Source organism: Schistosoma mansoni, chromosome 1 (genome assembly GCF_000237925.1).
Source record: "Schistosoma mansoni strain Puerto Rico chromosome 1, complete genome".
Lineage (NCBI taxonomy): Eukaryota > Metazoa > Platyhelminthes > Trematoda > Strigeidida > Schistosomatidae > Schistosoma > Schistosoma mansoni.
In genome coordinates this window covers 44,425,938-44,438,986 of record NC_031495.1, presented here as the reverse complement: position 1 = coordinate 44,438,986, position 13,049 = coordinate 44,425,938, and the positions used below count along the sequence as shown (strand labels likewise).

Genomic DNA, 13,049 nt, shown 5'->3' with positions numbered 1-13,049 from the left:
GCTGCAGCTACACTGGTTGCCTTGATCTTCATTTGTTTCTGTGTGTGGGATAGAAGGACCAAGTTATCTGCGAAGTCCAAAATTATTCAATGGAGTGCTAACTATCAAATATATTCGAAGATTCTCCTCACATGTGGACAGTCACATAATCCAACCAGCCACCAGAAGAAAGAGAAAGGGGAGAGTAGGCAGCGTTTTCTGACACCAGTCCTCACTTGGAATGCCTCTGTCAGCTGTCCTTCATGCACCACATTGTACTGTAGTCCGTCGTATGAAGTTCGGATGATGTTGACGACCTTCTCAGATACATTATAGTGTCGAAGAAGTTTCCATAAGGTCCTCCTATCCACAGTGTCAAACGCCTTCTCATAGTCAAGAAAGTTGATGTATAGTGATTCTATTAAATTGATTGCTCAGAATGATCCGTAGTGTCGCAACTTGGTCTGTGCACCACTGCCAATATTGTCAAAATTAACTAGAACTAACCAGTTTTTACCCATGATTTCAATATACGATAGTGTGAATTTTACTAAAAATATAGCCTAATCAATAAAAGTCAGGTTTTTTCAAGTGTCCGTACTTTTATTTATAATAATAAAAATAATCAAACGAACAAACAATTAATACTGAACGATTAAGTTACAGAGGTTTTATATTTTGAACAATTTATTTATTTATTTAAACACATAAATATTGATACAAAGGGGCACCAGATACATATGTGCCACACAAATCTCATTTGATTTGTGTAAGGGCTGTGATACTGCCCGGGTGCCTAAACCGAAGCAGGCGGTTTGCTTAGGGGGCAACACTCCGAGCTTTTGACCTAAAGGTATGATCCACAAGGCAGTGGAGCATCGTAGGGAGATGCAGTCCCATGGTAGCCGGTGACCGACGATTGATTCATACTCCACTTGTTCCTTCAGGATACTGAAGCCCATGAACACCATTGGTTAGAAATCAGGGTTTTCCAACTTCCCTAAGTGGACTCACCGTGTCCAGCAACCCCGGTAAAGCGTCGGACATTCGCTTTTCGTCCTTTCAATTTCGTAAACAACAGTAATGCCACGACAAGGCAGTGAGTAGGACTTCCCTGACAGAGGCTATATATTCGCTGGTCATGTGAGAGCATTTCGAGAGGGAGAGCGGACTCTCCTCACTCTCGGCCGTACCAGGGCATTTGGGGGCATTATTGTTATATCCTGGTAAGATAGATATATTATACACTTTTGTGTAGTAGTTTCGTGAACAATTTAAATCCACAAACAACTTTAGTGACATAACATCCTTTCAAAATGTGCGGATAACAAAGAACAAATCGACAACATTCCCATGAATTGTTTGGCACTTTTTATCAGAATCTAATCTAACCTCTTTTAATTAATGATAATGATTATAATAGAGAAAAAGGTAAACCTTGATTCAAAAGTACTATTTGTATTTAATTCATTTTGGATAGATTAATTCAAAGGTTAAGATATTAAAATGAATATAGCGTCAGAGGATGATGACAATATATTATAAATTAAGCAAACCTAATCTTCAAATAAGTGATTCACGGTTACTGAGATCATTAAGAAAATTGAAAATCATAAATTCAATATTTATAATATCTAGGTGTCAACTACATTTTAATTCGTTGTATTTACTTAGTCAATGTTGATTGATCATGCAAAACAATCATAAATATTACTTATGTAATATTCTATTACTTAAAAATATATATATTTATATATCAAAATTATAAACAGATTCACTTTTTCGGAGTTATACTTTAAATAATAGAAATGACAATAAAAATGTTAGAATTTCTCAATCACGTTTACAAAAGGAAATACACATAGATATAGAATTATCATAATCAGATAGAGGTTCCATACAGCTAATTCCAAAGCGAACAATTTCGCAGTAGTATCACATTTATGCAATTAAAATAAACGTACTGTAAGGGGTCATGTAGTGAACGGAAACACGAGTGGGGACTATACAGAATATTTCATTACAATATGAGAACCATATAATGAACAGTTAATTTGCAAAATAACAACCAATTGTCTCAATTTGACTGTTTCTTCTGCAAATATCCGTCCATAGTCTCCGATTACAATTGTTCATGCACTTTCGTACCAATTGTGTGCCATTTTCGTTCTCTCCTTATCGATCTTCTACTGAAATACATTCAATGCCCGACCATCACCATATACTATTTATGGGGATATCAGTAACCCACACCACAGTGGTCGTATTAATTTTCAAAAATACAGGGACAGTAGCAGATAAGTAGTAGTATTGTTGTGAACAAGAACACGAGCAGGAACAATCGAATGTATTTAAGCACCAATTACAGACTGTCTTACCAAAATCTGATAACCATACAGCAAACAAATAATTTGCAAAATAGCAATCAATTGTTGCAATCTTGACTATTCCTTCGGCAAACATCATTGTTCATGCATTTTCATACTAATTCCGCTTCGTTGCTGTTCTTTCCTTATCGATCTTCCTCCAAAATACATTCAATGCCTGACCATTCCCATATACTACTTATGTTGATACAAGCAACCCACACCACAGTAATAGTAGCTATTAATTTCATAACGGTGATTTTGGCAGTCATAGAGTATCACTTATCTTCATCAGTTTTCCAATCTTAGTTCCTTTTCTCATTAAAGGCAACTCAGTGATGAGGATACTGAAATAAATGCGGAACTTATATTTCTGTATAAATAACCTAGTAATAAAGCTTAATATCGGTTTAAACTTATGTATAGAAAGTTGTTTTACAATTTTTTCCCCAAATAATTTGCTATTTTAATAAATTTAAAATGTTTTCATGGAGAGAGTTAAATTAAGATTGTTATCAGAATCTTTATCAGTAGTAATAATATTTTTAATCAATATTTAGAAATGAAAGTGGGAAACTTCGATTAATTCAACTGTTCATAGTTCATCATTGAAAAAGCGTCTTAAAAAACCTTACAAAAACTCACTCTGCACGATTTGATTTAGATTATTTAAGGATATACGTAGAGTATCGTGTAAAACTGTGCCAGTCAAAATATTTCAGCCTCCAACGATATATTTAAGATACCGCGCCGATGCCCTAAATTTCCACCAAAGCTCAATAAAAAGAGAATGCAATAAGGGTTACTATGTAGTAACAACAAAAATTGAATTTAAAGCTACCTAACTACGATAGACTATCTTGTTCCATAAAAGTAGTATTTTCTGTGATTGATCGTAATAACAGCTCTATGATGTGTTTAATGAATTGAAAGTGATAAAAATAAGTATTTGATTACATGTGAACTAAGTGTAGTTTTTTACATACTAAGACACATTTTATGTTAGGTTGCAATATGATGACTCAAATTGGACAAGTAAATAAGTAGAGACAATCATAGACTAATGTACGATAAACGTGAAACAATAACAATAGAATAGAAATTCTGAATTTTTAACTTGGAAGCAGAAACCGTTTTAGCTCTTTACAATGAATTTCCCCGTTAGGTGATATCCGTTACCAAATCAATGGAAAACGGTCAGTACTGCAAGTAAGGATATGCCTCAGTATGGAATCCAAAACTAAGACAAAATGATCAAGTATTAGGTCATTCTTTTCATTAGTAGACCAGCTTACAATAAATTTTTACAACATTTGAAAACGAACTAACTGAAACAAGAATTATGTAGTTTAGTGATATAGTTTTAATAGTTAAAGAACAGTTTAGATTGTATCCAATCAATGTACTGAGAATGGATATTTGGCATGTTAACGAAATTCTCAGCTTTACATTGACAACTAATCATTTATTTTACAATTCTATATCAACATTTTATGCTCAAATCTAAACAAGTTTTCCTACATTAATTGAGTCTTTGGGAATCTATATACAACTATAGATCTTGGTAATATTGATTTATGTTGAATTTGTTCCTAAATATTCAGTTTACAAATAACTACCATAATATGATTTTGATTTTTCTCAAGGAAATCAGGACTGTAGCAAGAGAATTTATTATCTTAATCTATCGTCTTATTTCATTACGATTACTTTGGTAATTTTTTACATTTTATATTCTATCATGAATTCATATTTACTACGAAAAAAATAGAGAGGTAATCAGTGTATACAATATTACCCTGTAACAGTCAGATATATTTATACATTACAAAACAATGGAATGTGTATGAGGCGAAAAGAATCATCTATCCACTTGGTATGTCATAAAGTCAATCAAAAGTGGATTGTACGAATATACATGTAAATACACAATACTTGATGATGGTATTTACAAATATGATTGAATCGAAGAAAATAAAAGAAAATGCCATAATATTAAAATTACAACATCGGCCTAGAATACACTTGTCTATGGTACGTGAAAAAAAAAGAAACTACATATAGATATATGCACAATTACATACAAAACTATACATAATATATGACTGTATTTTGTTTCTTCTTTCAGCATACAATCATAATTAATTTAATTTATTGTAATCCAAGTATAATTATATATGATGTATAGAGTATTTTTTTATAAACTGATGCAGTAATCATAGTACCAGTGGTATACATCCTAAGTGAAAGGTTACTTTACATTTCCCAAATAGAAAGTAAATATACACCTACATAGATATATACATACAATTATACATTGTAAAGAAATGATTCATTTAATTTGTATAATTCACTTCTATGTTTACTTTCTAATCACTCTCACTTCACGGTAATTATTGTAATATTGGCTTCGGGATAATAATAATAATCTGTAAAGATATTCATCTATTCCCTATACTAACTAATCATTTACATTAAGGATTTCTAACACATTTAGGTCAATTAATTATACCATTAAAAAACCTACCATACTACTAAATAATTTTAATAAAATTTTACCATAGAAACAAGAAAATAATAATGTACTATAAGTTTATTAGCAGAAATATGTAAAATAAATCAAAGAATTTTGTAATGTTTACTAAATCGTTAGATTATTACTTCAGTATGTTTCATAAATGAATATCTATAATGATAATAATAATAATAATAATAATAGTAATAATAATAATAGTAATAATAATAATAAAGCAAACTACTTCATTCTTGGGAAGCATCATTGATAAACAAGGAAGATCTGATGCAGATGTAAAGGCGAGGATTGGCAAAGCAAGGACAGCATTTCTACAATTGAAGAACATCTGGAACTCAAAACAACTGTCAACTAACTTCAAAGTGAGAATCTTCAATACGAACGTCAAGACAGTTCTACTGTACGAAGCTGAAATGTGGAGAACTACTACATCCATCGTCAAGAAGGCTCAAGTATTTATAAACAGTTGTTTACGCAAAATACTCAAAATTCACTGGCCGGATACTATCAGCAACAGCGTTTTATGGGAGAGGACAAACTAGGTTCCAGATGAAGAGGAAATTAGGAAAAGACGTTGGAAGTGGATAGGACATACACTGAGGAAATCACCAAACTGAATCACGATGCAAGCCCTAACATGGAATCCGGAAGGGAAGCGGAAAAGAGGAAGGCCAAAGAACACATTACACCGAGAAGTAGAAGCAGATATGAAAAGGATGAATGTTAACTGGAAAGGATTGCCCAGGACAGGGTTGAATGGATAGTACAGATAGGCGGCCTATGCTCCTTGACGAGGGGGTAACAGCGTAAGTAAGCAAGTAAACTACTTCATTGTGATTCACAGCATAATTTATATTTGTGATCGGTCTTACATTTCAGATTTGATTTAGAATACATGTTGTTTTTTATCTTCCTTTAAATTCATAAACAGAGTACTATTTTATACTTTTCATTCATTGATTTCATCAGGTTTCTTCTCAATTACATACTTTAAAATCACTTTCATTTAATATTATTTTTTTAATCATCGTACTTATCATTTCTTTAAATTCCTCTTCCTAATGTACTGTAAAGAATTCATGATCTATATGATAGACCGACTTTAATTAGACAACTACTGAAAATCAAAGAATTAGTGGATAGTTATTTAATCTTAGTATATTGAAAAGATTAATGACAACTTGGACCAACAGACAGTTTTGAAAAATTCTATATTGCTTATAATAAGCTGATTGAATGATTTATTATAATCATACCTTGTAAATGTACACAGAAATATTTAAAATATTTTGATAGGGTATGTACTTCAGATTTTCGTAAAAGCCAAAGGGATATTGAAATTCTGAAACAAATAAGTAAATTAAATTCACTTGGTATTGTTTGGTTGAAACTTCCTATTGACGTTTAGGACTGCAGTTGATCAGTCTCTTATTGGCCAACCAAACAATACCAAGTGAATTTAAACTTCACCTCATGGCACAAGCAGGTGGCTATCATGTCTCAGTAGCTAAGTGGATAAAGCGATGAAATTTGAAGCGAACGGTACTGGACTTGAGTCCCAGAGTGAACATCAACTCTGAGATGCAAGTACATCCAGCTGACGAGTCCTAAACAGGACGAAACGCGCGTCCTGGATTTCACTGCTAGCCACTATGCATCTTTGCTTATAATAAGTAAGTTGTTTTTTTCTAACTTTAAAAATATCAGTAATAGTATACTTTTTACTTTCGATCAATATTCTTTTAACTAAGTTATTATTTCAAAAAATCAACTTTTTATTTCTATCTTTGGATAAATACATTACTGAATGATAGGATTGTCATTAGTTTAATGCTTATATAAATATATCTAATGTGTTTTCTTTTTCAATAATTGACTTAAAATCTACAATAAACATAATGCATATATTCATCCTTTTATCATTATACTAATAAGGAGATAGTTAAGTATGTTGACAAGCCTGTTTCAATTGAATTTCCACCATATTCATAAAATGTTAACAATAGTAGTATGTTAATGCTTACATTTAACGGTAAGTGACTTTAACGGATATGGATAGGATAATTAAATAAATAAATGCGTTCTTCTAATTCATTATTTCATAACTATGGTTGACATGATTGTAAACGTTATTTAAGATAATTAAATGATAGTTTTATACATAGATTTCAACTTGTGTAATCACTTTGGGAGGGGGAATTACTATGAACCATACACCTACTGATAGTGAAAATACTGATCCCAATATATTGCTGCTTACCCCTCTTTCAATACATATATACATTTATCTGTTACAGTGACCAGTCTCCTTAATTCTTCAATATTGTACATACTCGGAAATAAGTATTTTCATTCAGTTGTTTATTGAAAATCAGTTAGACATAACTGATCCATTATGATTTAATGTATCACTTTGAATTGTGACAGTGCTGTAGTTGATCAGCTGACCGGTGTCAATGTAATGTATATTACGTAACAATTAAATAAATTGGGGATTATGTAGAGAGGTTTTGTGAAAATTTTTAAGTTTTCATAGTTTAAAATACGGACTGATCTTTTCTAGACCACCACCAAAAACAACAAGAGACTTGATAGCTGTTTTATCCTAATATGGAACTTTTTGATCTCCTGTGAGGTCGTGAGTGTCTATTGAAGAGGGTCCCATACTATAACGAAACAGTTGTCTACTGTTTTCTAGTTTTCAATGATTTTCTAATTAATATTAGTCTATGATGTAAATTATAAACTGGGAATTCACAAAAGAATTAAATCGACCTTAAACTAAAGCAAACGTATAGTGTACAGTCAAGCATCTGATAAACAAACCTCCGTAAATTTAAACCGTAAAACTTTACAGATACTACGAATCACTAGCAGTTATTTTTCTATTCTCTCAACGAGATATCTTAGTTACTTACTTAGTCAATCGATCAAATCGGAGAATTGAACACCAAAACAAAGTCAATGATTTATAATTAACTGATAAAATAGATGATTAATCAAACTTCTGTCAATTTTACTATTTTTGATTCAAATATTTATTCATTCTATTATTATCAACCAAATGAATTTTGAAAACGGTAACATTGATCAGATTAACTCAATAACCTTTAGTTTGTTTCTATCACCTAAGTTTTTTTATGAAACCTCCATACATATCAAAATAAATTCATTCATTTTTTTGGTTTGTATACTCACTGTATTCATATGCTGACATATTCATATAATTTCATTTATTCCTTTCAATAAATTTTTCAATGATTATGGATAAAATTAGTGGTTACATACTACTGAAAAATTTTATGGCAGATATATAATTTTTTTGTCAAAAAAATGTAAACTTTAAATAGCTAACAAAATTAAATTATGACATTTTGATAATGTTGAGACAGTAAATATAGGGCACAGGAAGTAATCTAGGTTATAATTTTAACTTATGTATTGTTGTAAGTAATTGAAAAGATGTAACATTCATAAAAATTGAAATGAGGTTATGTTTTATTATAATGACCAGGAAAATTCATGTTAGGTGATCGTTTCCCTTGCATATCCATTCGCCAAATGTTGTTTTGAATTTTAAAAAAAGAATAAGAAACACCCTTTATTTCACAGGAGTTCTTCCTATTTAAAAAGGTGAATAATAATTAATTTACTAAAATGAACAATGTGAAAAAAAACTGTAACCTTAAATTGGGTATGACTGAAAATCAGTGCAGTTGTTTGACGTGGTCACTAATGAATAATTTCCAGAGGAATTCCTTGATGGTGTAATTGAAAAAACACCATTGAAGTCATGAAACAGTAACCTGTAGAATTGAATTTTGATTTACTTTTTAATGTTTTAAATTGACGAATGTTGTAAAAGATGACTGTTGGATCTCGATTCACATGTAGAACAGTATCGTGCGAAACATGAAACCTACAATTTCTGTGTCCCATCTCCAGTTCAGTTAAGAATCCAGATTGTTGATAAGTTGAAATTTAGGATACAACTACTCTTTTGTTTCTAATAGTTTTCACTGGTTCACTACTTGATGTCAATTTATTCAGGAATGTACCTTCGGAAAAATATTTGTCTGCCTAATCGCATGTTATTTTAAATCAGACAAACTGAAGTAAATTTTATACCGCTCAGTTAAATGTCGAGACTATACTTTTACCATTAAGGGTTTGGTAGCTAGACAGCATTCTTTATCATAATATAAGACGTTAAACGGTGTATTACATGAAAATACATCTTATTATTCAGTTATACCTTGTAAATCTACTTTTCATATTAAATGGAATTGATATCCATAAACATTTCACGTACAGTCTTTTCTTTATTCTCTTTAACTTCAATCATCTGAAGCTGTTCATTTTCATGAATATATTGATTAACGGTGTAGAATAATTTATGCGATCTAATAACAAGGACTATATATCCCCGTTTCGTAATATTTTAGCTGCCAATCAATTCAAGAAACTTAAAATATAACAGTATAATTATTTCAAGTACGGTATTTCCAACCAATTATTGATTATTATATTTAAAACATCAACATAAATGTTTATAGTTGAAATCATGAGTCAATTGAAGCTAGATCACCATGGATAACCTGCGATCCCGCCCCAAGAGATTCGAACCCAGTACCTACCAGTCTCGCGCCAGAGCACTTGACCGACAGACCACTGAGCCGGCATCTAACGGTGTTAATGTCTAACTTCAACCAATCCACGGGATCGTGGATGCGTACCGCTGAGAAGTCCCACAATAAGACGAAACGGCCGTCCAGTGCTTCCAGGTTTTCCATGGTGGTCTAGCTCTAATTGACTTATGATTTCAACAATGAAAATACTGAAATCTCCACAAAACCCCTTCTGATAAATGTTTATTAAAACATGGTTTAGATTGTAGGTTTTAATATATAATACCATTTACATATACAAAATATAATTAAAATGATAACTTAAAATACTTAAAATGATGATGGTATCATGTATAATATGTCAAATACAACTGTAATTTATGAGTAGCGAAAGTTAAAACATAAATAGAAAAGGACTACCTAATATCATATAAGAACTTTCGTCTAAATTAGAGTGAATAGTTTCACAGTATTTGAGCGCCGAGTTGATGTAAGACATTAAAAATAGGAATAATATATATATTTGTCAAATCTCAGTGAATGAATATGAAGTAAATCCAACATTTCTCCTGGCAATCTAGGTTCAAGCTTTTTCAAAGAAATATTTCCTTTTTTTATTAACAAATGTTTTCAGTTATCCTGTGAATTAATCTTTTTTCTTGACATGTAACAATTTCAAATGTTAGATATACTTCTATCACAATGATAAAATGAGGTTAATACATGTTGGCCAGAATATCCTTTATACTATAAAACCAATATAAACGAAAATAGTATCATAAACATGTGCATACAGAAGGAAAAAAAGAAGTTTTTTTTTAAAATGAAAGTGTTATCAAGTGAATAATGATTATTGTAGGCCATGAATAAAAAGAAAAAACTTTATGGAAAGTGAAATAATGTTTCTTTTATTTTTCTTTTCTGTTTGACCTTAATTTTATTTTTATAACTTACACTGGTATAAAGATTTATATAGGCAAAGTTTTCTTTTTTGAATAGATTATACAACAAACAGAAACCAGGTCAAATAAATATTTAAAAGCTAGTTTTCCTACTTTGTTGGTGGATTTATCTGATTATCTTAATCAATATAATGATAAATTACTAAGTTAGATAATCATTGAAAATCTGGAAGTACTCGACAGCTGTTTCGTTTTCACATGCTTAATAGCGATTATATTTCAGATAAAATTTCAGGAGTTCTACTGGGAAGTCATGACAAGTGGATCTCAAACTTTTCGCGTTTAAGGAAGCTATCATAGACTGAATGAATTAAGACTTGTACACCGCTGAATCCAGCTCATCAGTCTAGAGTTTTGGAGTCTGAGCTCAAGATCGAAGGCCCTGAGTTTGATCCTCAGTGGCGAGGTCGTGACTGCGCACTACTAAGCTGTCCCATATTAAAATAAAACAGCTGTCAAATGCTTCCAGCTTTTGGAAGTTGTTTAACTTGGATTGGTTCGTGACCACAGCGACATTCAAAGACCTTCAAAACCCCGTACTGATAATTATAACTGTAAAACATTTTATGGTGATTTCCGAAGTATTTTTGAAAATGTCTTTCTTATGGATTTTGAATGTATTTACTCTTTGTAACTTTGATGATCTCACTTTCTAATAAAAAAAACAGTAGACTGATAAATTATTAACAACAAAACTGTTTAGTTGCCAGTACTTGATACACCAAATACTATAATATTCGCCTTACTAAATAATAAACTTAGTACTGCTTGAATACGCTTAAAAATTATATGATCAGGACATCTGGAGTACAGTTAGATACCCTGACAATTTCTCTAATCTGACTTTATTAAAAGTTTTTATAACTTGTAATATAGTGCAAGTTATTTCCTAGTAACTTACATGCTACTGTAATGTTACAAAATAAAACAGGCTCAAAAATCTAAGACTTCTGTGGAGAGATCCTAGACAATTTTGTAATTTGTAGGCATTTGGAGTTTTGGGATCACTTTCAGGTTAAACGTACCGATAAATTTGTGTATAATTAAAATTGGTTAGGTGTATGAATGACAGCTTCCAGTATATTAATTAGGAATATTCAAACACTGTGTGGTGGCAGTCAATGTTAGACAACTTAGAAAGTATAAATAAATAATATATTTGTAATATCCCAATGAGTATAAAAATTAGATTTTCTGACGTTTCGTGACTCGGTGTAAACCACTTCTTCAGAGAATAAATAACCAAATTAAATTAGAATGTAGCCAGAAAACAGTCGTTTGGTAAAACAAGAGTTTATTTCAACTGTTCTTAAATAATAAATTCATAAACTTGCTACGTAAGACACTACATTCGATAGATTTTAACTAATATTTTCTTTTTGTATTATTTTCTATTTCAGATTGTCAGCACCTTATCAAGGGGATGTCCAACTCATGGTCCACACTTGATTTTACATCATGACGAACATAGTAATTTTTCAACACCGACAAGAATTTACGCTGTCAGCTCGTTATTAGAATCATTTGGTACTTTTACAACAACTATAACAACATCAACGACTTCCACTACTACAAAAATACTAACTGATCAAACACAAACTGCATATGAATTAAGATTAGAACCAATTTTATCTGATGTTACATTAACATCAACAACGTCGACCACAGATGATGATGGTCCCGGTGTTGAGAACGGTGATAATGAACATCGGATAGATAATACAGAAACAATCTCATGGATTCCGGTTTCAATACTTACTGAAAATGTTACTACACCTATTCCTCACTCAGACATAATTTATAATGAGAATGATTGACTCAGTGACAATGAATTAACACTAGATAAGTACGGATCATTATAGTACGTATTGTTAGTAATATTTAATGATCTATTTTTGCAATTCCCAAGCGGTAATTATTCCTCAGTTTATAGAAATAGAGTTTCAAAATTATTTGAACAAAGTTTCATTATATGAGCACTTACATATAAATATCCAGTAAGGAATGATTTCATCACTGATGGGGGACAAAAAGCTTTGAAATAAATTCCATTCTATATGGAAGCTACTTCCAGAGAAATCATTATGAAGAAAAAACTGTGGGAAGAAAACTGCCCCTAGATTTATATATACATATACGGTAGTTCCTCATTTTTTTAAAAATAAAAGCAGTATTTTTTGATCATTTCATATGATGTGATGTAAATTATCTTATTATGAAAAAATGATATTTTGAAAAATATTATCGTTTTGTGAATTGAGTAGTAGTGCAAAGGAAGCACGCGATAAATAAATGTTTACTTTACCAAGAGAGTCTTAAACATTCGAATTTCATAGACAACTAATTTTATCAAATGGCACTTTTACAGTATATTTGGTTTATTGATAATTTTACGAACGAACGAACCAATTGACTGATAGAAGAATCAACCAGTTTGTATGTTTAATGAATACACCGGTACGATAGTATATTGTCCTAACTTTCCCAAATAATTTAATCGACATATGAATTCAACTATTAAATTAACGAAATCTCAAAACCTTCTTTTCTGATAATTTTCCAAATAAAACAAATTTGGGTA

General features: G+C 31.0%; 1 protein-coding gene across 1 annotated transcript in view; it reads left to right on the top strand.

Moving 5' to 3' along the window:
• Positions 1-12,702, top strand: part of Smp_176390 (putative cadherin) — a gene marked incomplete at its 5' end in the record, with an annotated part of 60,782 nt that extends 48,080 nt beyond the window's left edge. The window contains one exon of the mRNA XM_018794548.1: positions 11,869-12,702. Coding sequence (XP_018648950.1) covers positions 11,869-12,285 — 417 coding nt within the window. The 3' untranslated portion in view covers positions 12,286-12,702. The remainder of the gene's footprint in view (positions 1-11,868) is intronic.
• Positions 12,703-13,049: the final 347 nt, after the last annotated feature.